Genomic DNA, 25,173 nt, shown 5'->3' with positions numbered 1-25,173 from the left:
CAGTATACTGTCGTTGACTGAGTGATGCTTTTTCAGCTAAGCTCTTATCATCGCGACTCTGTTAAAGTCATATAACTCAGTAAGTTTGACCAGTGTATTTGTCTAGTGCAGTTACAGGCTGCGATTCTCCGTAGTTAGACATTTCATCAACCTCTGGGGATTGTTTTAAATCACAGACTGACACTTCTGGCTAGGAACCCAAAATTCTCTTTCTGCCATCCGTTCATCTTACACATAATATGTATATATACATACATTCGCGTGAATACTCACGTTAAACCGTTGACAATTCATTGACATTTTACTATTTGTCGCCATTTATTGTTTCAAACCAATAAGAAAAAATATCAGGTAATTTTTTTGAATATGAGAAAATAATACCCACAAAAAAGCATTATATCACTTATAGAATGCATTTCTGTAACTTAAAATATTGTCTCGTAATGTTTTCACCGATTTTAATGTCTTGGTGTCGCTTTGAAACACAATATTTTCGTAAAACTTGCTACAACTGATTTTATTTCGAAGTCAAAATTGTTTTTTGTTGTCTCCTGCCTGAAAATTGAAAAACTACTGGCTGATTTCGTGGTTAGGTTGTTACGGGGCCTAAATCAGTGGTCTATAGTATGCATAGAACCGGTTAGACCCTTTTGCAGTAAACTGAAACATACTCGGATATAGCGAACCTAAATTAGCAGGGAATTTTTGACCTTTAATTACGCACGACACAAAATGAGCGTTCCTATGACTTTGCAAAACGTACATGTCCAGCCGAGCTCGACGAAAGCGTCACATTATGTTAATTGTTATTTGCACTACCCACAATTACTCACAAAGAATGATTGACGATTACCGTCATTGGGATCTTCTATTTTAAAATATCACTGAAGTATTGATAGGACAGATCCATCGGTTCCACCAAGCAAAACAGGCTGATTCATGTTGTCTAAATGGCATTTTTCTTGCTTACATTACTGGTTTTATTCCATAGAACCATAGTACAGGAGGATAAACAACCGCGAGTTGCCGACCTCTGGCCTTAACCAAGAAGATTACGAAACATGTCCTTATTTACAAAATAGGGTGAGGGCTTGAACACGAAAAGTTCTGAACATTTTCGGCTAGAATTTGTGCAAATCATTTATTCCGCGTAATTAGCTCATGTCAATAATGCGAGGCACCACAAGTAAATTGACTGCAAATTACTCTAAAGCAGCTGTTAAAATGTGCATAAGGGCAGTTGATTTGCAAAAAGTCACAGACGCAGTAAAACACATGGAGTCACGACGGTCGTTCAAATTAAAACAACATTAAACCTTAGGCAACACACTTTACATAAATGTTTAAATATAACATTATGAAACCGAAATACTTTTGGGAAAGAAACAAAATGCCTCTGGGAATGTAGTCCCGCTATTGCTAACTTTAAGGGTCACTGATAGTGATTAAACGGCGAATTCAATTTTTTGCACTGTTCTGGAGTAACTTACAAGATGTAAATTGTACACACTAAGGAATTTGAGGCGTGAAGCATAGAAATCGTACTCTAAATGACGTAAACAAAATCTTATAAGATTAAAATAAAATATATTTTGTAAATCACATTCTTATTTCATATACATAACAATCCAAACAGTGACGCCTTTTTAGGTAAAAGTATTTTGACCTCGAGAATTTCTATAGTAAATAACACTAAAACGTTTAGTAATTGCGAAACTACGCAAGACCCACAGTGTCTCGCACAGATACATCATCATTAAGGTCTAATAAGAATGTGCATACAAGGGATTTGAAGATTAAATAGTAAAATAGTTTCATGTCAGCACAAATGCACTGTACTTTTGGAAATAATGATAACATAATAACGAAACCAGGCGACAATGTTGTCGAAAGCATGCATGAAGAATTACTGACGGAAGGAAACACGTTTTTGTTGAATTTGTCGTTCACTACCAATGCTCGGGGTTTTTGAAAACCGACAATCAAACCCAAAAACATACAAGGCAGAAAGGGTAAACAACGATGTTTGCAACGTTCGATGAAGACCAACTATTTCAAACGTATATACTTCAAGTGCCTGAAAAAGATTTGACACAAACTCAAGGTAGCGTTTTAAATCGTTTTTTTTTTTTTCTAACATTGCTCAACATAATAATATAAAGGTTTTCCAGGCAAGCAGTTTGAGTAAAACACACGGTCTGTACTGGTACTTGGGTTGGTTTGAAACTTTCAAGCACTCTTGTAAAATTTACCTATTTGGCATCTGAGATTCGGTCTACACAATGCATATTTGAACCACAATAAAGTTTCACGATGTTTTATCATCAAAACGACGAACATTCTGGAAATACGGTAGCAGTGACGTCACAGCCAAGCTGTAACGAGGCCATTGTGACTGAAAAATTTGCAGCAAAAAAACGAAAAATCGCTCCCAGTGAGGTTTGAACTCTTGACCTTGGGCATTCCGAATATTTGCTCTGTCGACTTAGCTAGAGAAACTAAATGACCAGAGTAGGCAAATAAGGTAGTTTCAAATACACTTGTACGCCAAAAATATTTTCAAAATTACTATCTTTTCAGAACAAATAAGGGGTTAAGGAATACAAATCAAGGGTTTACTCATAATTCTGAGAATAAAAAGTCGGTCTGTGACGTCGGCCAGGTTAGCTCTCTATAATGATGGAGCTACACCTACCGCGTCATTCAAACTGATGATGGCATAAGTTCTTGCCGAAACGTTTTTCAAACATGACAATGTTAATAACAGTATGGGCCAGTGTTTTTATTCTCAAAAAAGTGTTTTTTTGACACTTTAATGCATCATCTCTACTTGGACGATAAAACAAGAAATTCCTCTCTTGTTTTCGGGTCGTCACGAAAAACTCCCAACATGCAGCTTGTCACAGTTTTGGAACTTGGTTTTTGAACGCCTCTCATCACCATACACATATGCCTGCAATACATACGTTCTTATAAACTTTTATTCGGTCGAATGGAATATCTGAAGAGTTCGCTCAGTACCTTCGTGTTTTTAATATTTGGGTTAAAACTTGTCAGGCTGAAAATGTTCCGGGGGCATGAAACTTTGCAAATAAGTTGCGAAAAAGCAGTGTTTTGTGCGATTGTGCTATTACGTCTATTCTGGATATGTTTAAATATTTTTTTGTATTTATTATTTCTACCCATAGAAAAAAAACGTCAGAAATTTGACTGCAGGAATCAGCCTTTGCAGGTCGGTAACCGACGCATCTGTCTTTGCAAATCAATATAACATTTATTAACCATAATTTAAAAATTTTTATGCAAATATACCGAACAGTAGCACAATACAAGCTTGCAAAAATAACATTTCGGTTTGCCATAATTCGTGATTTTGTACAGAAAAAAAGCTATACTGCACTGCTGTTGCTGGCAGGCATAGCGCAAATTTAAATATAACTACGCTTTCTGTTGCTATACGCTTGCTAGCAAACTTACGACGCCTCAACGACGACGGCAACACCATTTGGCTCCAGAGTTTCGACAAGAGCATTGGCAATCTGTTTCGTCATTCGCTCTTGAACTTGCAACCGCCGACTGAACATCTCAACGATTCTGTATAAAAATGGTTACATCAACACCGGCTACAGGCAAGGCATAGTTACAAGGGGTAATTGTTAAGTCCCAAATGATTCAGTCATATATGTTTCGTATATTTATTTTGAACAGAATTAAGCATTTTGTTTTGCAAATCTTTCATAGAATAGTAGGTTTTCACCGTAGATAATAAAATCAAATACACTTAATTTAGTTTTTGCACTGTATCGCAACTTTACACTATCATTGTAATGTTAACAATACTGATTATTTTGCATTTTAACAAAGCATTTACCAACGTGTGTTTTTCAAACGGAACTAAAAAAAATGGCGAAGACGACAGATGACTCATAATGAAATAGTTCATGAGGGTTCGTTTGTACGAGTTGACAAAAAACAAACACACTACTGTCAAGTTGCTTATATACGCACCTGGCAAGTTTGCTTAATCCGATCACACGCTTGTTGGGAATGTAACCGACGCACACCTGCAATAAAAAGGCAAAATGATGCAATCATTATGATGAAAGATGTTGATATCGATTGGGCAATTGTAAAGAGTGGTTTATGATGCTGAAATCACGACAAAATTATCAGAAATTAAGACAAATTTCTAAAAATGGCAAATAAAAAAATTTCAAGACGAGATTATGTTCTGACAAAAAATATTGTATAGTTAGGGAAAAAACAGCATTGGAAATATCGTGACCCGAAATTGTACTGTGTGTTAAGTTTTTCAGCGATAACCTTCACAAGCAAGCGTATTTATCATCAGTAAGACGAACAAGATAAAACAAATTGTCCTTTTATATAGCTACATACAATATATATATATATTTAGATCTTTTTACGTTGTTTTTACAGACACTGACGATGCTTTTTTAGCGAAATATATTTGTCTTACTCGAAGGTCAATAGATTTTGACCCCAGAAACATATTTTGTTACATAAAAAATATATTATAATAGTTATATGCAATATCGTGGCAAAAATAATAAAACTTTAGTCGTACCTTGCCAACAAAGGGCACTAGGTGGTGCTCGCACATCGAAAACATATCAATGTCTTTGACAATGACGATCTCGTCGTGATTTTCGTCGAATATTGCTTCGTTAACTAGCTCTGCGGTGAAAGGGGTTGGAAATTAAACACAGCGCGTCTGACATGCTAGAATTTACAACTATTCAAACGCTGAGGGAACAAAGCGGCTTCGTACGTGATCAAATAATTGGAAACTTTCAACACAGGGAATAATATTGTTACATATGCCCCTGGTTTTGGTGAGGCTCTTGCCAGTTAAATGGTAACAATAAAACTAACGTTGAAAATATAAAATGACCTGTGAAGGCACTAACATTGTACATATATATAGTAGTTATATGTAAAAAAGGCACTGAGCATGCTGATGGTAAAGCAATAGATATTTTTTTTACTATTTTTTAAACAAAAGCAACTGATCTTAACCCTTAAAGCAACCGTTACCATAAATGTTGTTTCCGTACAAAACCTTTTACAAATATCCAAATTACTTTGAACAATATTTTACCATCTAAGCTCTCTTCGTAGCCTTTTGTGAAAAACTTCAAAGCCTCCGCTGCTCTATCCGGCGTTTTTAAAAGGCCCTGTCTGTTTGGATCTTCGCCAATAGAACGCAATAGGACCCGATACGCATCTTGCATTGAGGTGGACGGTTGGTCTAAATTTGCAAAAATATGTTCAAGGTTCGATAAATGGCTAAGCACATAAACACGAAACGAATTGTTGGCACATTTTGGAGGCTTGACACCTTTTTGCAACGTACTCTTATAATTGGGTTTCAAGTCCATTTCGGCCGCTAATACGACCTTGCCCTTGCGAAAAGTGGATCTTATATATAATGTAAAGCTAATGTTGGAGATATCATCTTGATGTACGCCTATACTTCTTGCATAAGGTCGGCGACTCAAAACAGTTGTATATTAATTAATTAATGTCTCATTTATTGCTGTTGTATTGAACGCATTAAACACATTTTTGTACAACAGACTACAGTTTATTCATATGCTATCCAACGCCAATGAAGGCAGTAAAACTAATATGCAACCACATGTAACCATAATTGACTGTTATTTGTTTGTAGCTTGCGGTGCCCTCACAGCGTGGTATTACGCACGTATCAGCTGGCACGCCCCCAACGCGCCGTAACTCGCCGGCCGCCACATATCAGCTCGTACCGGCTCGCCAAACTTTGTTGACACAGAGAGGACAAGACTGACGTCACACGCAAGTAATCATGTCGAACCCATTGATCACACCACACTGTGATGGAACGCGTGCCTGTAATGCACTGGCTGATTCAGCAGCTCTAACACAACAACATATTGTGCAAAAAGTTGGCCTTGCCGGGGGCCTTAAATAGTGTTTTCGGTGTCAATTATAATTGTGAACCTTATAGTACCAGCTATCTGCCAGGTACCCTGCAACAAAGTCTTAAAAAGCAAAGTATCAGTAGTTACCTTTTGACTGGAGATTAGTCTTTTCTTCCAAGTTTAATTTTCCAATATTGCCATTAACCTCTTTATCTAACTGTAGTTTTGGTGTATTCTCAGTCATTTCTAAATTGTTTGTCTTCTTTTCAACAGTAGCGACCGGTGAAACAGGCAACACCGAACGACTTTATTATGAAAGTATCAACAAGGCAACTTTCTCCACTCTAGCTGCTGGCAGTGATAAACTAAAGAGTAATGACATGCAAAATATATTGCTTGTACGGTCAAATAGCCTTCACAAAACACCTTTTATCGCCTAGCAAGGCTTCCAAACCATGCGCTAACGCTATGGTCGAACTAATTGTCTAACGATCGTGCTTATAGCTGTTCTTTGTTGTTATAGTGGCTATGCATATATGCTGCCACATGTACGTCTGCTTTCCGCTGTGCGATTTTTACGCGTTGTGTTTTGTTGCGTCATAAGCTTTCCTGTGCGTTGAAGCGATGAGAAATTTCCCACAATGTTGATATATATGCAAGCAGCTGAAGGCATGAGTTAGCAAGTGTGGCGCATCACCGACTTAACAAAGCTACAGTTGCTGAATTTGCATTTCAAATTAGTCTAAGCTACTACTAATTAAAGTCGTTGGCCCTACAGCTCACTAGATAATGTAATGTACAATGGCCTTTTGTCCTTTGAGTTTGGAGTACTTTCGGTTTCAGCGCTTGCTTTTCCTAACACGTATCTCGCCAAATGGTTTCCGCGCTTTGACGACACCATTGCCTCATGGCGGGGGGAATTAAATTACAGGATTTCCTACGCAAAGCTGTTTTTGTTTTCTGGCAACGCAATGCTAAAATGGCTTGAAAAAACCCTATGCTTCCGCATTGAAATTCCCGCAAATGAGCTGCTATTGCGTTATGTAAAATCAATACTAACGTCTCTATACCTCATTACATAAACTGATCAATACGCAACGGTCTTTTGACCGCCGTACAGATGCCATCGCCAGACCGAACAACAATGGCATTTAAATTACACATCAATAACAGTATTTATCATGAATACTCACGCTTTCAAGCTGCGTTTGGGAATACGTTACGTATAACGTTGCGTGCAACACTGGAAATAAAACCCACTACTGCGTTATTAACTTGAACCAATTTAAGCTTTTTGGTCTCGCAATTAAGCCCGCTCGGGAAATGCTTTATTAACATTTTTCAAAAAGTTGGGAAAACAATTCATAGTTGCTTTAAAACTGTGCGCATTGATTTCCGAAAATCTGCCATACGTCTGCTCACAGTTAGTGCATGCAATGCGAATTCTTTACAAAAACGCACAGCCTTCTTTTCCGTGTAAAGTTTACCCTCCATCACTCATCAACTTACACTTATTTTAAGGGAAGGCACGGATTACGTTGTGTATCCCTGCAGGAAATACGAAAAACACATCCCCATTTGAGGTTTCTTAATTGATTTAAACCGTCTTCAAATATTTATAGGAGGTCGGTGTCCTGTGATCTGCATTTTAAATGATACTTAAATGACAATTAAAAACCTCAATGATGGTTTTGACAGGCTCCATAACTATTTATTGACAGGATCGCTCTGAAGATATAACAAGATCGCTCTGAAGGTGCAGAATGCAGTTTTAAAGAACCGTTTACAAAATCGAGAACTTCAGTTCTTTTCAGCCCGAATGTGCAATGAACTGTCTTGGCGTTTTGCTTCAATTGGTTTAGCTTCGGTCAGCATAGCCGGGTGGTCTTGCAAAGTCACGACAGATTGAAACCACACTTCAGTGCAGTCACTGCAACCAATAATTCTGCAAGCGTTTCAATATATATAACTTATCTAAGAAGATATCTTATCTTTAATATTTTGGGGGTAGTTTTTTGTTACATGGGGCCCTACTCAATATTGTTTGTGACTTTATCTGTGGTAAATATAAGCTTTCTACAAACACAGAACTATGCATATGCGTGTATTAGTGGTCAAAAGAGCCATTTTACAGGCTTAACTCCCGACCCTGGGCCGACCAGGCCTAACGCTCTACCAACTGAGCTACTTCAGCTTTGCGGTTTCACGGGGTTTATTGTGGCCAAGGTACACTAGTGCGCAAGCGCACAACTTGCCAGGCTACCTTTACAAAAACGTAGGTTATCTCTGCCACTATAATCAGACAATGCGGTAACGTTTCATGCAATGGCATGATTGGCAAGATCGCCCCACTACACTAGTCCTTACTTGGCGATCACAGCTATCGTTATCATTCTTGTGGTTCGACAACCATCCAAATTACGACAAGTTACGACATTTTTGGTGCCTTTTCACTCTTTAAAGTTGGCTTTGCGCCAGCAGAATCTTTGTTTGTTTTATTATCGTGAAATTGTGCTTGCGCGCCTGCTTATGTAAAAAGCAAACAAAGATTCGGCCGGCGCAAAGCGCGTGCGTGGATGGGATCGACTTAGGAAATTGACCCATTGTCAGGCAGAGCGGAACGCAAGTTTAAGAACACCCAATTTCGTACTTCCTTCACAATTCAATCATCCGTAAGAGCCCAAAAGCAGTGAGAGTTGATAATTGTAAATAGTTTTTTTATCTTGCAGGTATTCAAAAGCAGCGACAATATGTAATTGAATAAAGGTATGTCTTTCAGGGTTGAAACTGAATAAAAATCGTACTGATTATGATCGCCAGACGCTTGGAAAATACTACTACACCGAGTCACAAATTTTTGCCAAACGTGATTCACACATAAGTGCGTGTAAAAAAGAAAGCATATTTTGATGGTTAGGTGTGAACAGGGCAAGGAGATGACACAAAAAATAATAATTTTGTTGTATTAAAGTATATTTTCTCAAACAACTATTCCAGTTCTCCGTTTGTCGAAATTTTTTTTATGTACATTTTTATGTTGCAACGCTGACGCCATCTAGCGCAAACCACCAGTAGGTTGTTTCCCCACATTACCACCTGGTCCTACTTTGCGGGAAAGCACAGGCAATAACAAAGCTTGATCTAAGTTTATTAACTGGGCGTTTTGAAGGTCACAAAAACACTTTTATTCTGTTTAGGTTGTGTAAGCTGCGAGGGCATTAATTTAGATTCTGTCGATTCGCCAGCGCTAAAAGGATAGTAGTAATTTAGGCCAAGTTATTAATCTTATTCCGTTGGGATTTAAACTTAAAATGAAACTAATCAACTCATAAACTGTGCCTTCTGTAGAATACCAGATTGGAAGACAATGTCGCACATTATTGCGATTTTGTACGAAATCCGTGCACAATATATAAACTAATACATTATGTATGTTGTATATTTAAAACATGAGCAAAATACTTCACTTAAAAAACAAACTCTATCACCACAAAAATAAAATTTGTCATCTTTGCTTTTATTTACTTAGTGCCATAAATTTTACTTTAATTCATGGATTATATTGCTTACAGTTGAACAACAGAATTAACTGACAAATTTGCATTGAGCTAAAATATTCCAAACCTTATATTCACAATGGGTTCAATTGAAAATGAAATCATTCAAATTGTTATCAGTCGTCTACAAAGAGAACGGGAACGATCAATGATCCTGAACAGTCTGGGTAGTTACATGAATACCCTTACCAAAAAAAATAAGAAGTACATAAAGGTACGGTGAAAGCTGTTTTATGGGATTGATTTTGGGCAAATTATGATTTTAATGGAGTTTGCTTCAAATTGATTATTATTAGAGATCTGAATATTTTGTGATCTCTTTTCTCAGTCGTGAACTTGCCACAGAAGATGAACATTCTAATAAAAGCATCGTAGTGTACAGTTTTACCTGTTGTTTTATTTTGAATTTTTGTTGAGTAATATTGACACAAACTGTTGTTCTACAGAGGGTTGGATTTGAGAAGTTTATTCACAACCATCCTGATAAATTTGCCATCGTAGACGAAAGAGTTTTTCTACTAGAAGACCGTGACATACCTTCCAATCTCACAAATGGTGATGTATCCATCTCTCCACCACAACCTGTGGTCGAGTTAAACCACCCAAAGCCGCCTGCTGATTTGGCAATGGACAGCATAAGTATGGCAGTATGAAGCTTTACATACATAGAAAATTAAATTTGCATATTTTACAGTTAAAGAGTTGAAAAAAAGTCCATCCTGCATGGTGTGTTCTGAGGACATTGAAATCTTTGCATATGGGGTCTGCTTTCATGCTATATGCTTTAAGTATGCTAACTCTTAAATGTTTGTTTGTTTTTGAAAAAAAAAATTGTTTCTCTGCAATTTATGTGATTTTTTTTGGCTTAGATGCTGTACGAAGCTAAGAGTTCTTTGTTTGGATAAACAATGTCCTGTATGCAGAGCAGAACTTACTAAGGTATTTTTCTCTCACACTAAGGTTTATGTTCATTTTCACAAGCTCAATTATGGTGCAGTAAACTGACAGTCCTTCCTTTCTTGTGTATTGTCACATTAACCTGTCTGAATTTATTTTCAGGTGATATTTACAGTTAATCTCAAGAAATTTAACACTGCAGACTTATCTAATCTTAACAAGGAGCCAAAGTATGGAATATATTTTGACAGCCGTAAAATACAGAATAGTTATAAGTAAGTTGAAGTTTATTAACATTGGGTATTCAAAACTTGGGGTTAGCTGACTTTTGTGGGTTATGACAAAAAAGCCCAACTTGTTTTTTTTACCCTTTATGTTCATATATTGAGGTTGTTGTGTTTTTTCTATAATGCAGAAAAATTTATGTGATGGAAACTAGGGGTCTAAAAATGAATACGTTTCTCTAATATGGTATTAACACATAAAGCCTTTTCAACTGCATAACACAGATTAATTCTGCTTGAATCCATGCAGGCAACTATTAGAACATCCTTGTACACAATGCAACTCTATATTTGAGGAATTTGATCGACTCGAAAAGCACCTAAAGGAAAAACACAGGGAATACTTCTGTCAAATATGTATCAAGCAGTGCAAGGTAAAATCTGTACATTTTTGTGTGTTAAAAAACATTTTGTGCACGTTGCCTGCATCAAGAGTTGTTCACCCAGGATTTTGTTTGCAGAAATTTACATCCGAGAGGAAATCTTATTCATCTTCGGAGCTTGAAGATCATCAAAGTGAAGGTGACAACGGTGAAGGGAGTGCACATAAGGGCCACCCCTTGTGCCAGTGAGTACAATTCAGTGTTGTCACTGTTCCACCCTGGATTAACATATTTTGAAATAAATATGGTTAATTAAGGACTAAGTGGTGTATACAGAGCCTTGTGGAAACAGCCTCATTTATTAAAATATCTAAATGTAACAAATTATCTCTTATTCGAAACCTGGTGTAAATGACGTTTTGATACATGAATAGGAACAGATATGGTAGATTACAGAAAATAATCCTCTATATACATAAAATATGTGAAACTTGCTAAATGATAACAAAATTATCTGACAAAGTTTGCCATTTTCACAAATATATGTTATCTCATTAAACTGAGAATACATACTTGCAAGTTGCAATTCACACATTTCCAGATGTATATTATAGTTATTTAGCATTTGATTTTCGAAAGGTTTTGTGATCAACGGTACCTGGATCGAGATGAACTTTATCGTCATCTCAGGATGAATCACATTACTTGCAAACTTTGTGAAGATGCTGACAACATTTTCTATGTGTAAGACAATCGTAATAACTTTGTTCATGTATGATAAACCTTGTTATGCTATGCGAGGTTTTAAACACCTCATAATGTTGTCTTACAGTATGTGATTCTTAACTTCTTTAGTGACGTACAAGGATTGTGGGAACATATCATGGAAAGACACTTCGCTTGTGATGCTGAGGATTGTCAACTTAACTTAAACTCTGCTTTCAAAAATGAAGTTGATTTGCAGGTAAAGTTGCCGACCACATTGCCCTACTATCACAATCACTCCAAAGCAGTCTGTATTTTTGTTCAAATGCAGTTTTTCAGCGAAAAAATGCTAATAGCTTTGTTTTGTTTTTGTGAAATACCATATTTTTGTGAGATATGTATATTTTTTAGATATGTATATTTTATTGGAGTATTGAATTATTTTCTTCAGGCTCATCGTGTGAAATCACATCCAAATATGAGTAACAAGTTTGTAAGAAAACAGGAACAGCAGCTACAAATTCCAGGAATGTTTGACAGGCAACATAGCCGGGGTGAGCGTGGCATTCATTTTTCTCAGTCGCTCTAATTGGTGAAACGCCGTAGTACACAACACCTTTACATGGTCATAATTTTTTCCTTTTTCAGGGTTTGAATTTACCTCACCGCAGAAAGATGCCCCAATAATTTACCAACCTGATGGGAGTATTTTGTGTGATGGTAAGTGCTCCAACTGTAATGGGTACCTAATAAAACTTTATAACTCAGTGTGTTGGTTCTAAATGAACTGATTTTTAGTTTTCTTATTAAATTTCTTCAGAAAAAGTTGTATACTAGCAAAGTTTAAAACGCAATATTTCTATTCTTGTTCAAGGATTCATCAATTAAATGTAATTTGTTGAGAACCAAGTATGTCTTTCACAGCAACATCTTCGAATATGACATCCTCAAAATATGATATATTTTCAATACAGTCTCAAATATGATATCTACATAGTTGACCATGTTGCCATTTTGATATATATCAACAGGCACCGTGCTTGGACAACACCTGAAATGGAACTATGGTTTTATTGAACCTGATGGTGATGATCTATCTTTTAACGACAACATTTTCTTCAACCAGCAAGCTTGTGATTTGGATTTTGATGAGCATTTGTCCTCACACTTTTCCCATGGAGAGAGGTGAGTGATTGTACAATAAAAATAGCTATTAGGAACCTTGTATATATGAATGTTACCTCCAATAAAGCAATAATCATGCCCTTATTCTGATTGAAATGGAAGGTTTACTAACATTTTGCATTTGCACCATTACATGTTGTGAAACTTAAAATTTTTGGACAAAACTCTAGAAATTTAGCAAAAGTCCACATTGTACAGATCAAGTGAATCCACCCAAGCATTCATGACTGTTCCATTTCATGCTCTTTTAAGCATGAATGCCCGACAACGTCTAGGCTTATGTGATGAGTGTAGGGCAATTCCCTGTATATATATGTACACAACTGTACTTTTCTGGTTTAGAACTGTTCAAAAAAAATAAATGTCTTGTATTTACATCTGTTAAAGTGAGAAGATCTCGCGATAGCCCGTGTGTTTTAAAAAATAAAAACCAGTCTCTTTAAACAGTGCCAATCTAGAAAAGTACAGTTTAGTGTCACAAGGCTGATATTGCTTATTATGTATTTTTTTTTAAATTCTTATTGTATAAAATTTCAGCTGTGTATTAAAAATGTGTGAAATTTACTTATCCATTTTTGACGAACCTTAAAAAAGGCACAAATGCAAGTTTTACTGGAGTAAGCCACATGACAAAAGGCGCCCAAGATTCTTTCACGAAACCGCACATGACGACCTGTCAATGGAGTTTGCGTTTATATGATAGGTATAAGGGCACGCCTGTGACGATCGGTTTCAGTTCCTTTGCTAAGAAAGTTTCGCAACCATTAAGTGTCGTAATATTTTATGTACGTCACATCTGCAGTCAAGCGTGAAATTGTGTCGAGTTACGACCTTATTGACCTTCAATTGAAACGTCCACAAGTCTGCGGGCATTGACATTCAATTGTAGCTTTTGTTTAATAATATACGTCCTTTTTTACCAGGAGATGTTGTTCATTTTACCCCAAAATCACGTTAAACCTGTCGGACGTAACAATGATTAATCAAACTCTACATAAAGCTTTGGGCTTGAATTAAATTACCGATTGGGAACTGAAATGGCTGTGGTTCCGTATGTTTACTTAACCTGGGAAATTTCTCTCGAATATTGTACTTTGGCCTTTTATTTGCCAGTGGAGTAGGCTTCTTGGAACTCGCTTCCTTTTCTTGGCGGTTTTCAAGTACGACCCATAGCCAAATTAATTACTTGAATACAAACTTTACAAACATATGGCCAACTTCTAGTTATGTTGTAGTAATAACATACATGGTTATACTGGTACAAAAACGCAGACGATTGGACGAAACTTTCCAGTTAAGTATGTTGGAACCAGACTGAATGATGAAATTGGTTCATGGCTTCGTTGTACCAGTTTGGAACTTATATCTGCCTTCATTTTTCCTTTTTTTGCTTATTGCCTTTATATTTGTATATGTGAACACTTTTTAAGAATTTTCAAATGACATCATTGACATTTATTTAACTTAGGTGCCTTAGAAACACTTCTCGTCGCTTCGCATACTATTGCCTACCACATGCAACGAACCAACATGTCATCATAAAATTGTTTTAATCCGTTTATCCAACTCTTAACAACCTCAAATGACTTTTGTGTGTCAACAGAGTTCGCGTCCGTGCCCAGAGAGCCGACCACCAGCGTTCAAAATGGAGAGCTATCACTGTTGAGAAAATCACTGCAGCTACTGCTCCCCTACGCATACAAAGGACTTACACCACCTCCGAATCGTCTGATATTTCGTAAGTTTGTTTCCTAAAATCATGTGGTTGCGCCATCGTGAACAGTTCATAGGCGGAACTAAAAGTCTGCGTAGCGAGCACGGTAATAGAATGGCGTTGATAATAAGTGGAGTATAACTAACTGGTTGATTAGATAATGAATGATTTTGTTTGGCATTCACACCTTTATGTATATGTTTCACAACCAATTCGCCAAAACCAAAGAAAATGTTGTGAATTAGATAACGTACAACAACCTCTTATAGGGCTTATTGCAGGTTGACTGACAATGTTGCATCAGCATTGCATTTTTTCAGTATAACAACATATTCTGTTGTAGTAAATTTTACCCTAAAGGTGGAAAGCGGAAAACTGTGCATTTATAGCTGTACATAAAATCATTCATAAACAACAAACGTTAAAATGTGTAGTTAAAATGCATCCTTTGTAAATATTTGGCAACAGCCAACCAACGATTGAACGTTGTGACGCAACTTCCAAAGGACAAATAGTTTTGTTTCATTTGGCGGCCGAAGGTGTGTTGGTGTTTGTTATTGCCATTGTGCTACCAGAGCTGGGAACTCGCTGTTGGCCTAACAAAGACTGTAACATGATTTCTATTGTGAATGCTAGTGTAAGGTTCCCGTTGGTTCAGAACGTACTGCTACTGCCCTTGTCACATCTCATTTGTTTGTATAAACCTACACTGCCCTCTTGCAATAATGGAACGTTTTCCAAAACCGCATTTGTTCGAAACAGGCCGTACTTTTACATTGTGACAGAATCGGGCTTTTCCACTTTATTTGATGGCGGATGCATATATACAAACCCGCATGTATCTTTGCATCAAAAAGGTTTGTTCTGGAGTGTTGCGCCATCTCGCTTACGTAATTGCAATCGTTTTCTTTCGATGGTGGGAAAGCACCTCGTTGGAGAATTGGTTCTCTGTACTTGAGTAAACTTGATTTTGGAAAGTATAAGATTTCGGATAGGGAAACATCTGAGTTCAGTTTCGTTTAATCTGAATAAAGACAATTTAAAAACAACGTAATCATTACACAATAGACATCCATTAATGAAGTTTATTTAAAGCCTTTTCGCTGCAATTGTGGATCATATTGATGAAATGAGCCAACCTTCCTATTTCTTATTTCTATTTTTATGCGTATTTGTGTACCCGCTTTTAATTGGAAAGGTAGCAATAACAATTTTTGATAAGCAATCAATGCTTAAGTGCTTGTGTTAGAACAGTATATCATCAGGAGGGCTTCTTATGTTTTTGCGATACGTATATATGTGATAATAGAGCGCGATGCTCTTCCTGTTCAACAAATTTTTGTTATTTTGAAATGATTACAAAATGTTGCCTCCACTAAGCTTGATCAACAAGTTGTCCAAAAATGTTTATTTGACTGTAATCCGTGTTTTGACAAAAAAAGCGATTATTTCGTTCTAGTACCATCGCCATACAAGTTTAAGCCGCAATGCAGTTGCACAAAGCAGATAAATTCAAACCAATCAGAAATAAAGAGTAAAAGTATTGGGTAGCTCATTCGAATCCATGGTATGTCACTGACCTGTCAGGTTAAGCAACATTCTAAAAGCGACCTTTACAATTTCTGGCGTATTGTTGCAGATCTGCGTCACTTCAACGTGAAGACCAGTTTCCAGCCTTGGATTCAGTTGCTACTCCTCTCCCAGTTACTACGTACGTTTCCAGCCTTTTCTTTACTTGCATGCACTACAGTGCTTCTGGCAATAATTTTGTTACATCAAAAATTTAGACAGATTTGGCAAATCCATTTAAATTATTTTTTATTATGAGAGAAAAGTTCGTAAAGATCTTAGAAATCTTTCCGTCCGTTTAGCTTGTTGATGGCCTTTGCAGACGGAATAATTGTCTCTGTCAGATACCCAAAATTACTCACAAAGAGTGGCGGACTATCAGCATATATAAAACCAAATTCTGGAACTGGCGATGTTGTTTAGGCGAAATTATTATACCTGTATACCTCATAGTAAAAGATCGCACTGACGCTGATTGTCTGTCACTCTTCGTGAATAATATTGGACCTCCTTTATAATTCAGTTCCAATAGAGAAATGCGTAAGCAGGATTTGGTTTAAAAGCTTAAACCGTAAAAAAACGCTGGAACTTCAAATAACCACGTTTTCTTTCAGTAAAATTCCGGATTGTTTCGAAACCCCTGTGCTTTTATTTTAGGTCATGGAATAATCTCCAAAAGCACGTTAAACTGAAAGTCTCGTATAAGCCGTCTGCATCAACTTCGTCGTTAAGTCCACGTGTCGAAACCAACATTTCAAAGCATGGAGCTTGTCCTGAAAGTAAGTGGGACTTTAATCTTATGCTATATATTCGAAAACGCCTGTTATCCAATGTAGCAAGAAAGTCTCTTTCGTCGCCGTAGTTTCCTCGTGTTTTCAGTAAATCTGGCATACAAAAATTTCGTCAATACCTTTGATTCAACGTACCCAGGGAAGGTCGTCCATGGAGCAAAACATCAACGTACACTTTTGTTATAAAAGCCATTATGTATAAAAAATTTCATGGTGGACAGTTACGGCCCGCAACGATACCAGCGATTATTAAACTGGGTTCCGTGGAACCTTATAGGCTTTTATAATAAATGCAAAGGATTAAATCAGGTACTATATCTAATATAAGGCATAAGTTGGTAAATACGTTCGTTAAGCCTTTGAAAAGCAAAAGCATGACAAAACAGCCTAAAGAAAAATAATTTCGACAATTTTGGTGAATAACGTTTGGATTTAACTGACGTTTCTTGCGTTATAGGGGTCTCTTGTGAACTTACATAACCTTGAAAGGTTTCGCGGACAAAAAAGTCTGCACTATAACAGAGGTTCTCAAACTGTGTGCGTTGTTTTTAACTTCCAAGGGCGTCGCGTAACAATTTTAATATTTCAAATATAAAAAAATTCAAAATTTCAATGAATTGGTAACAGGGAAACAAATCGTCCTGACAGATTTATAATTAAAGTCAAATCTTCCCGAGTGCGTCGTTGAAGAAGTTGGTGAACCACTGCACTGCACTTTAGCAACGATTTGTATATATTGTACAGAATTCATCCTGAAACTAATGTTTCTAAGATATGTGGTCATATTTTAAAAAATAGGTGGAGATCGTCAGGGCCACTAGCAGAATGGGAAATGATTTCCCAGATCAATTCACAAGCATTGGTATCTATCTCTTCAGAAATTAATTTTTAGATATAAATTTGGTCTGTTTCAGCCGGGTTTGGCGTCGTTCACCACAACTTGCGCAACGAATTCGGGTTCATCGTATGGAAAGGAGCCAAAGACTTCTGTGACAACATTTACTTCCATCGTATGGCTTACGTAGAGGGTTTGGAGGGCAACGGACATTGCAGCAACCTTCTTACAGATAAAACTCTACGCATTGGTGTTAAGGTACAATTTTACGCATATTTTTATTTAAGTCTTGCTAGATAAGACTTACATTTTAGAATATATTTGGCGTAGTGAACAAGTTTAGGTATAAACAACTATGAATTGTGTAAGCTGCAGAAAATTGGCCACTGTTTCGACCTATAAGGTCTCATCATTGCAGCTGGTGTGACTTTCAGACAACTTTGCCGACAAAACTCCAAGCAATAACTTCCACTTTGTGGTGACTATACAATTACCGTCATTCGTTGGGCCCCAAACTATGTGCAACCTATGGCCGTTTGGTAGGTCGAAACAGTGGCCATCAGTATGCAGCTTACACAATTCATATTATTGGCTCCATTTTTGTAATAAACAATGATTTTCAACATTTTTCTAGTTTTTTTGCATGTTAAGAAAATATGTATTAGAAAGAGATTCGGATAAGCATTGTGGTTGAAACTTTGTAAAACCGTAATTTGTGTTTCCAAATGCGTTTTCTATTTCCAGGTAGAATATAAATTGGACCCCAGAAAGCCCCATGCAAACGGGGTCAAGTCGAAATACAGAGCTCAGTGGATTAAAGTGTGAGTGTTCTTTGCAAGCGTGTGACTTGAACCTTACTACTGATAAAATACTACTGATGCTGCCAGGCATGTTTTATTGCTGCAATTCGGCTCTTCTGGCAATTATTTTATTATATCGACGTTTCGGCCACCATGGAGCAGCCTTTTTCAGGATGTTAAAAAACTCCTTTTCTGTTTTCTCGTTTTAGGGTGGAGCAAAGCGCTGACAAGAAAAATGAAACGCCGCAAACTTCAAGCACTAACGTACCTAATGACCCTCCCATAGGTAAAAGGTTAAATAGCAACTAACAGTAATTGTTCTAATAAGCTTATGTTTCAGAATAAATGTCAAAGCTTCTTCGCTGCATATTTGTATTGCGTTTGTTAATAGTTGGTATGTAAAAATATTGCCACAAGAAACCAGGGGTGGTCGTTCCTACTGGGTTTCTGAGATTGATTCCTAGGGGGGGTGGGAACCTAAGTCTTTAGGTTTGGTTATACATTATATTGCATTACCTCTATATTAGAAGGCATGCGAGAATTGGTTAGTGGTTTCGAATATGAAAGGTTAAGAACCACTGCTATAAGATGTATTACAGCATTTTTTCGTTTGTAACGGTTAAGGTTTGAGTTCCAATACTAACATATGTAGCCATTTCTACGTTTCAAACGCAATTATGTTTATGTCGAAGCATTTGAAAGGCATCGTTTGCAATTTCAGTTGATTTTGCCTAACGCTCCTATGTAATTATAATAACACATCAGTCGCATTGCGTATGAAACGCAAAATAACGAATAAACCCAGAAAACCCCATTTCCATTGTGTAACATGGCTAGCGTCGTGGACAACAAGTGGAGCTAAGGTGTAAAAGTCTCCAAACTAATAATACACAAACCATGTTTATTATAATAATCATAAACACCTTTTTTACAGGTGGGAATGGAAAAATCTCTCAAGTATCCGATGCTTTTGGGTTCATAGTGTGGGAAGGCAGAGAGTCCATTTACTTTAACAAGGGCGCATATTTGAAAGGACGCACAGACATGGATTTTGAGAGTTTCAATCTCACCTCCGAGTTAAAAATAGGAACAGAGGTATGGAAATATACAATTGCTGAATTTTTTACCCTATCACACATACAAGTTTATGATTCCAAGAATCAAAAGGTTTGTTTTGGTAAAAATTCAGCGCTCATAAGGAGAAGCTTATTGATTATTTAAATCAAAAGAACTTGTTTTCAGTCTCTAGTGACTTCGTATTATTTGTGGTTGTAAGATCTATGGATGTGATGCCATTGTGACGTAATAATCGATACTGATACTTGATTGTACAGATGGGAAATACCCCCGCTTTGAACATACGAAACTTAAAATAAACACCATTTTTTCTTTTTCAGGTGCGGTTTATATTCGATAGACGTGAAGTTGGTGCTGATGTGTCTGCAAAATACAGAGCACAACGAGTATGGAGGTATTTCACATATATTCAAAATCTATTTAACATGTCCTGACCTTATAATGTTAATATCCCTTTTGTGAATCAATGTATAGCTATTTATTCTGGTGTTTGCGTTATGGCTGGTATATGGGATCGTTTGAATTAAAAAGTATGCAATGGGATCATTTGGGAACATTTTCCATATAACTTGAAATGACTGGGTCTGCAAATCATTTTGTTTCGTAGCTAAAGAATTTTGGGTTGAATCATGTAAACCACTTATTGACATAAAGCCATCACGTGACCGTGCGACTGGAATTTTTAGCTTTCACAATAAATTTATAGCATTTCTGGAACGTTTGCTATTTTAGTATTCCAATCCACAAAAATACAATAATTTCCCTATGACTAAACCTATACAGTAGAAATCCCTTAGTTTTAAACGAAACAATGATAATGGGGCATTTTTTCATGTTAATGGGCCCCTGGACACGCATGGCCCTAATGCGTTGCACCGGCTTCATTGCCCTTTTGTGTAAACCCTTTTGGATTCCCCTAAGAGAAACACAACATGATCTTATCCCTGTGTTACAGATATGATGAAAACAACGTTCCTCAAGGACAAGAAAGTAGAAAAATTAGTCAAGCTAGTTCTGGTTCTGGTTCGGTTAGCGATAGAAAAGATAATACGGCCTCACCTGCGCCACCTACAGGTAAGACAATTACAGACTTTCTTGGTGTTGTTCTGGCCATGGATCTTCGAAACAAATAAACCCGTTTGACCGCTAGTTTTTTATTCCCATTATTTTCAGACCAATACCTTTTTTTAATTTAGTAGCATTAATTTTTTTGGTCGTACTGTGGAGTTGTAAGGGTAAAATAACGTTTATAAAATGTTCTTTAGTTGTCAAAATACTTTAAAGTACATATTGACAAATTTAGAGACTTTTGCATTGAAAACAGTGTAGGTTATATTAACAGTATCAAAAAAGTAGCTATCCATACCGTATTCTCACGATACCAATCCACATTGCAGACAAATTGCGCAAGAAAGTTAGTGTCGAAGAACTTTTCCAATCAACATCAACCACGCGCCAACCACCGGATGAAAACGACCCAACTGACCAACTTGTAGTTGCACAAAGAGATGCTCTTAACCAACCCATACAAAACGGTAGTTTCTACAGGTAAGAGCCGTCTACTCTGTGTATGATATTTATGGCAACTTTCGATGTTTATAAATACGTGTTTCCGATGATGTTCGCTTATCTAAACCATAGCAAAACAACATAAACTGCATACAGTTTCTTTCCACCTTTACAAATAGATGATTGTTAGGCTTGTGGCGCATCACAATAACTAGACTTTATTGTTAAAGATGCAGATAATATGTACCAGGCGAACATGTTGTAATGATGGAGATTGATAGCTAAAAGTGCCATCGTAAAGCAAACGCATGATATACCTTACTTAAAATGATCCATGCATTGTAAAAGTCCTTTGTTTTTAAAGAAGTTATTTCTGTACAATGCAAACCGTACTATTATGATTAATGTCTAGATTTTGGAGACAAAGTGCAGCAAATAATCAAGATATAAACCAAATAAATCGTACTTGCATGCCAACATACCTGGGTATCCCAAAACGCTTATTATATTACTGTGCTACTTTTGCTGCCAGACAAACTACAGTTTAAACAGGAATGCTCCTCTGGCATAAATTAACGTTCTTTATTTTTCCACTGTTTCGTCTGCTATACAGCATTCAAAAGCACAATATTGTGTGATTTGCGTTTGAATTGCGATGTTAAACCCTGATGAAGTCTTGCTGTATGGCAGACGAAACATCGGAAGAATAAAGCACGTTAGTTTATGCCAAAAGACCAGTCCTGGTTAAAAACGAAAGAAATACGCATGTCTTATAACAATGAGGTACCAGCGTAACATGTGTTGTTACTTTATTTGAGCTTTTATTTCTACACTCTACTCATTTCGTTACAGTGAAGATTTCCTTTTGCTTGGATCAAATTCGTCCGACGAAAGAGATTTTGTGTACAACTCATCCGACGAAGAATATTACAAATTCAACGCTAGTAATGATGAATCCGGTAGGTTTAATTTTAATGGTAAGGCTTGTCAAAGCTTATTTGTAAACATTTATACTATGGATACAACAGTTTAGGAAGCTCATTTTGAACTTATTTTCATCACAGTGAATGGTGGGAATGGAGACATTTCTGGCTTCGAAGAATTAGATTATTCCCATCATAATGGAATAGCAGCAGAAGATCAGCATTCAAAAGATGCCCTAAAATCGTTTTGTGACATTCTTAGTAAGTTGCCTTGGAATTTTTAGCAAAAAAACGGTGCTTAATTTTTTAGCGCCAAATCCGAATATCTTCATTCAATTTTCGGCCTCATTCGTTTACGGCCATAAAAAACACTATTTTTTATTTTCGCTGTGGCGAAATAATTCTATTGTTTAGTGTCGCTTTTGTTCGATAATTTTGCTATTTTTGTTTTGTTCATTTCTGTTTTTGTGCTTAAATCATCACAACGACAATAAGCGAGTCTCGGTAATGTTTAAATTCACATTTCATATGGGATTCGCCGGCAATATTCGGACCCGGACGAATAATAAAACATACACGTGCATTATTTCGATCGGATGCAGTCCTACACATCCCTATATGGTGTAACTCCAATTCCCTATATATGAAATACTGGTCTTTAAATAAACAAATGTCTTTCTCTGGCAGCGGACATCAGTGGCAAATACGCTACCCAAGTCACCGCACTTCTGACAACCTCGCTTAAGATCGGTCACAGTTGTCTCTTTGTGGAGTTCTCGCGTCGGGGGAAAACCCAGATATTGTAAGTACAGTTGTTTAAAATCTAAAATTTTGCATTTTGTCTAAAAACCTTCGACAAGGGAACTATCCGATATTAAAATGTTGAAATCCTTATACCAAATATGGCATTATGAAAACGTTTTAATGTGTTACCCACAAAATGGAAAAGTCGATTCAATTAAATAAAACCTCGGTATTCATGCTTTCCGAAAGAAGATTTTCACGAAATATTTACTTCCGCAGTCTGTCGCCACCTGTCGGAGCGGGCACGAACGTCGATCCTATCATGAATGTGGACTGCGGTTGTTCTGGGTTCGACGAAAACGTTGTTGGGGGTTTGATAATGCGTGGAGTACTTTCCTGTGCTGTGCAGGACGTCATGAATGTTACTGGATCATCACACTACGTTCTGTAAGTAATTACGTTGTTTTTAGGTGACATTTTAGAGTTGGGAATGTGTTTAAAGAGCAGCATAAGGCATTTAAAGTGTCAGATATTCATTATAGCCCTGTGATCGTATATTGTGTACTAAAGTCCGTTACAGACAAATAAGTCAATAACACTAAGTGTTAACAGAAAGCCAAATTGTAGGCAGTTACCCAAATAGGCTTTTGTAAACCTCTCATATTAATAGCAGTATAGTTGCAAATATATTTTCCAGTAGTTTTATATTGCAATAATGTAAGCATTTATTTTCTGGGTAAAATCGACTTTCTTACTACTGCTTTAAAAAGCATCGTCATTGTTTATCCTTTCAAATATGATCTATATTATTAAAGCTATTTCTCCAATACGCCGTGTCAGTATTAGGTCTATAACTTTAATAATTGGTGTTGTACTGTTTCTGGCAGACTTACTGTTTAAAAACTTTATTTGCACGAGCTTTCGTTAGCTTTATCTCGCTTCATCAGGTTCATCACGGGGTGACAAGCTAGCAGTTTATTATATAAAGTTGTTTTTATTGCAACTTATTTTTCTGAACAGCTTGCATAGAAATGCGAAGGGGGCGGTGGAGTCACTTACCGTTCACTACACTAAGTAATGCAACTGGATTGTGAAGATTGGGTTGCCGAAAATCATGCTGACACATATAAGAATGTTGCAACCCATTGTACAGTTTTTTTGTATTTTGGTAAGTATAATAAAGGACCAAATGTTTTTCCGCTTTTCTCTGTGCTTCACCTATATTTTGTCTGTTTTTTCTTCATTGTTCGTTGTGTGAAATGTCGTTTGTTTGTGCATATGTGTCCACAAAAGCACTGCATTGACGTCACGACCTACGTTGCCAAGTTGTTTTTGTGGTCCTATCCATTTTGTTTCGTCAAAATTGTGTGTGCGAAGCATTTGTAATTACAAGTTAATTTTTGGTTGGATAGATTCACTGTTCAATGTACCATTGTCTGTTTTATAATATCCAAATCAAAAATCAGTCATTTCTTTATCAGCAGGAAGACAATAGATGATAACATGTCGAAATAGTCATTTCTATGTTTTAATGCCTGGTGTTATACGGGTAGTTTTCTTTAGTAATTTGCTCTTACGTGTTGCCTTACAAGTTACATGTACATTGCTTGGTTCTTTCATGTGCTTATGCGTGTGCCTTGTGATGCTTTTTCATTTCATTGTCCCACTGAATAAACTTTGCTCTTTGTACGGGTTTGATTGTGAACAGTTTTGTTGTCATTTTCCTGACCTAGCCGAATTCCGCTTACAGTGGAATTGTCGTTATGATATACTGCATTTGCTGTTTTTTGACATACCAAACACACATCACATCGATTCCGTTTATCAGTGCATATATACCGCTAGGGCTTTCGACGGTATACGATAGGGTCGGTAAAAGTGACTATTGTTGACACGCCTAATATTGATGCCGAGGTTCCAATACTTTGCGTTGTGTCAGGAATAAAGTTCAAAAGTGTCTGTTGAAATTCATTTGATGAAGCTGTCGTTGCCCAGTTTTGACAAAAAAAGGTGAACGAATTTTGCTGTGCGCAAAGGTTGACACACGAAAAGTTTTGATGTTATTGTAAACTGGCACATTCTTTGCGCAACAATACCCCAAAGAACGTTGTGTGGTTTTAAATAAGGCATTCGAGTGAACTTCCTCAAAGACCGTGAAAAACATTTATTGTTGTTACTGGCAGCTGTATGGAGAGTTATGGAGAATTTCTCTATGTCTGGGTCAAGTCGGGCTGTGAATTAAAATCCCCACTGCGTCAGTATTTCACGTGACAGCTTTCAAAAGAAGTGGGGAATGTTGAGCGTGAGGTTTGCCATTAAGGAAGCGGCGTGATGCA

At 36.8% G+C, this 25,173-nt stretch overlaps 2 protein-coding genes across 4 annotated transcripts; one reads left to right on the top strand and one right to left on the bottom strand.

Annotated features, from left to right (window-relative positions):
• Nucleotides 1-1,072: 1,072 nt before the first annotated feature.
• On the bottom strand, nt 1,073-6,451 carry LOC145908095 (GTP cyclohydrolase 1-like). Its single transcript, XM_082995278.1, has 6 exons — nt 6,072-6,451; nt 5,123-5,272; nt 4,589-4,698; nt 4,009-4,064; nt 3,478-3,594; nt 1,073-2,953 (listed from the first exon to the last, which is right to left on the bottom strand). The coding sequence occupies exons 1-6, from the start codon at nt 6,166-6,168 to the stop codon at nt 2,827-2,829; spliced, it is 657 nt and encodes a 218-aa protein (XP_082851404.1). The 5' UTR covers nt 6,169-6,451; the 3' UTR covers nt 1,073-2,826.
• A 2,203-nt stretch (nt 6,452-8,654) lies between these two features.
• LOC145908116 (uncharacterized) lies at nt 8,655-24,524 on the top strand. Of its 3 annotated transcripts, none has more exons than XM_082995306.1 (28): nt 8,655-8,690; nt 9,602-9,695; nt 9,928-10,120; nt 10,176-10,269; nt 10,351-10,420; nt 10,541-10,653; nt 10,913-11,036; nt 11,124-11,230; nt 11,625-11,729; nt 11,841-11,949; nt 12,142-12,244; nt 12,339-12,410; nt 12,722-12,875; nt 14,479-14,613; nt 16,229-16,300; nt 16,816-16,937; nt 17,864-18,042; nt 18,529-18,605; nt 18,794-18,870; nt 19,519-19,679; nt 19,982-20,055; nt 20,617-20,735; nt 21,059-21,209; nt 22,023-22,129; nt 22,235-22,354; nt 22,781-22,895; nt 23,117-23,284; nt 23,858-24,524. In XM_082995306.1, the coding sequence occupies exons 2-28, from the start codon at nt 9,630-9,632 to the stop codon at nt 23,913-23,915; spliced, it is 3,045 nt and encodes a 1,014-aa protein (XP_082851432.1). In that variant the 5' UTR covers nt 8,655-8,690; nt 9,602-9,629; the 3' UTR covers nt 23,916-24,524. The 3 variants fall into 3 exon arrangements, with proteins under 3 accessions (XP_082851432.1, XP_082851431.1, XP_082851430.1); XM_082995305.1 differs by lacking the exon at nt 8,655-8,690 and adding an exon at nt 16,693-16,698 and having other exon boundaries at nt 9,501-9,695; XM_082995304.1 differs by lacking the exon at nt 8,655-8,690 and having other exon boundaries at nt 9,501-9,695.
• The last annotated feature ends 649 nt before the right edge of the window (nt 24,525-25,173 follow it).

Source organism: Ascidia mentula, chromosome 7 (assembly GCF_947561715.1).
Source record: "Ascidia mentula chromosome 7, kaAscMent1.1, whole genome shotgun sequence".
NCBI classification, from domain to species: Eukaryota; Metazoa; Chordata; class Ascidiacea; order Phlebobranchia; family Ascidiidae; genus Ascidia; species Ascidia mentula.
The sequence above is the reverse complement of the archived record's forward strand: the minus strand, read 5'-3'. Positions and strand labels throughout refer to the sequence as shown.

What these genes read in the sequence shown, in the direction of transcription:
- LOC145908095 (XM_082995278.1), bottom strand. Translation starts at nt 6,168, where the DNA reads ATGACTGAGAATACACCAAAACTACAGTTAGATAAAGAGGTTAATGGC. An exon ending in CTACGAAGAGAGCTTAGATG is followed by an intron (nt 4,699 to 5,122) that starts GTAAAATATTGT and finishes CTTTCACCGCAG; the next exon opens with AGCTAGTTAACGAAGCAATA. An exon ending in GGATTAAGCAAACTTGCCAG is followed by an intron (nt 3,595 to 4,008) that starts GTGCGTATATAA and finishes ATTTTTATACAG; the next exon opens with AATCGTTGAGATGTTCAGTC.
- LOC145908116 (XM_082995305.1), top strand. Translation starts at nt 9,561, where the DNA reads ATGGGTTCAATTGAAAATGAAATCATTCAAATTGTTATCAGTCGTCTA. An exon ending in TGGGAGTATTTTGTGTGATG is followed by an intron (nt 12,411 to 12,721) that starts GTAAGTGCTCCA and finishes ATATATCAACAG; the next exon opens with GCACCGTGCTTGGACAACAC. An exon ending in CTCTACGCATTGGTGTTAAG is followed by an intron (nt 18,043 to 18,528) that starts GTACAATTTTAC and finishes TTCTATTTCCAG; the next exon opens with GTAGAATATAAATTGGACCC.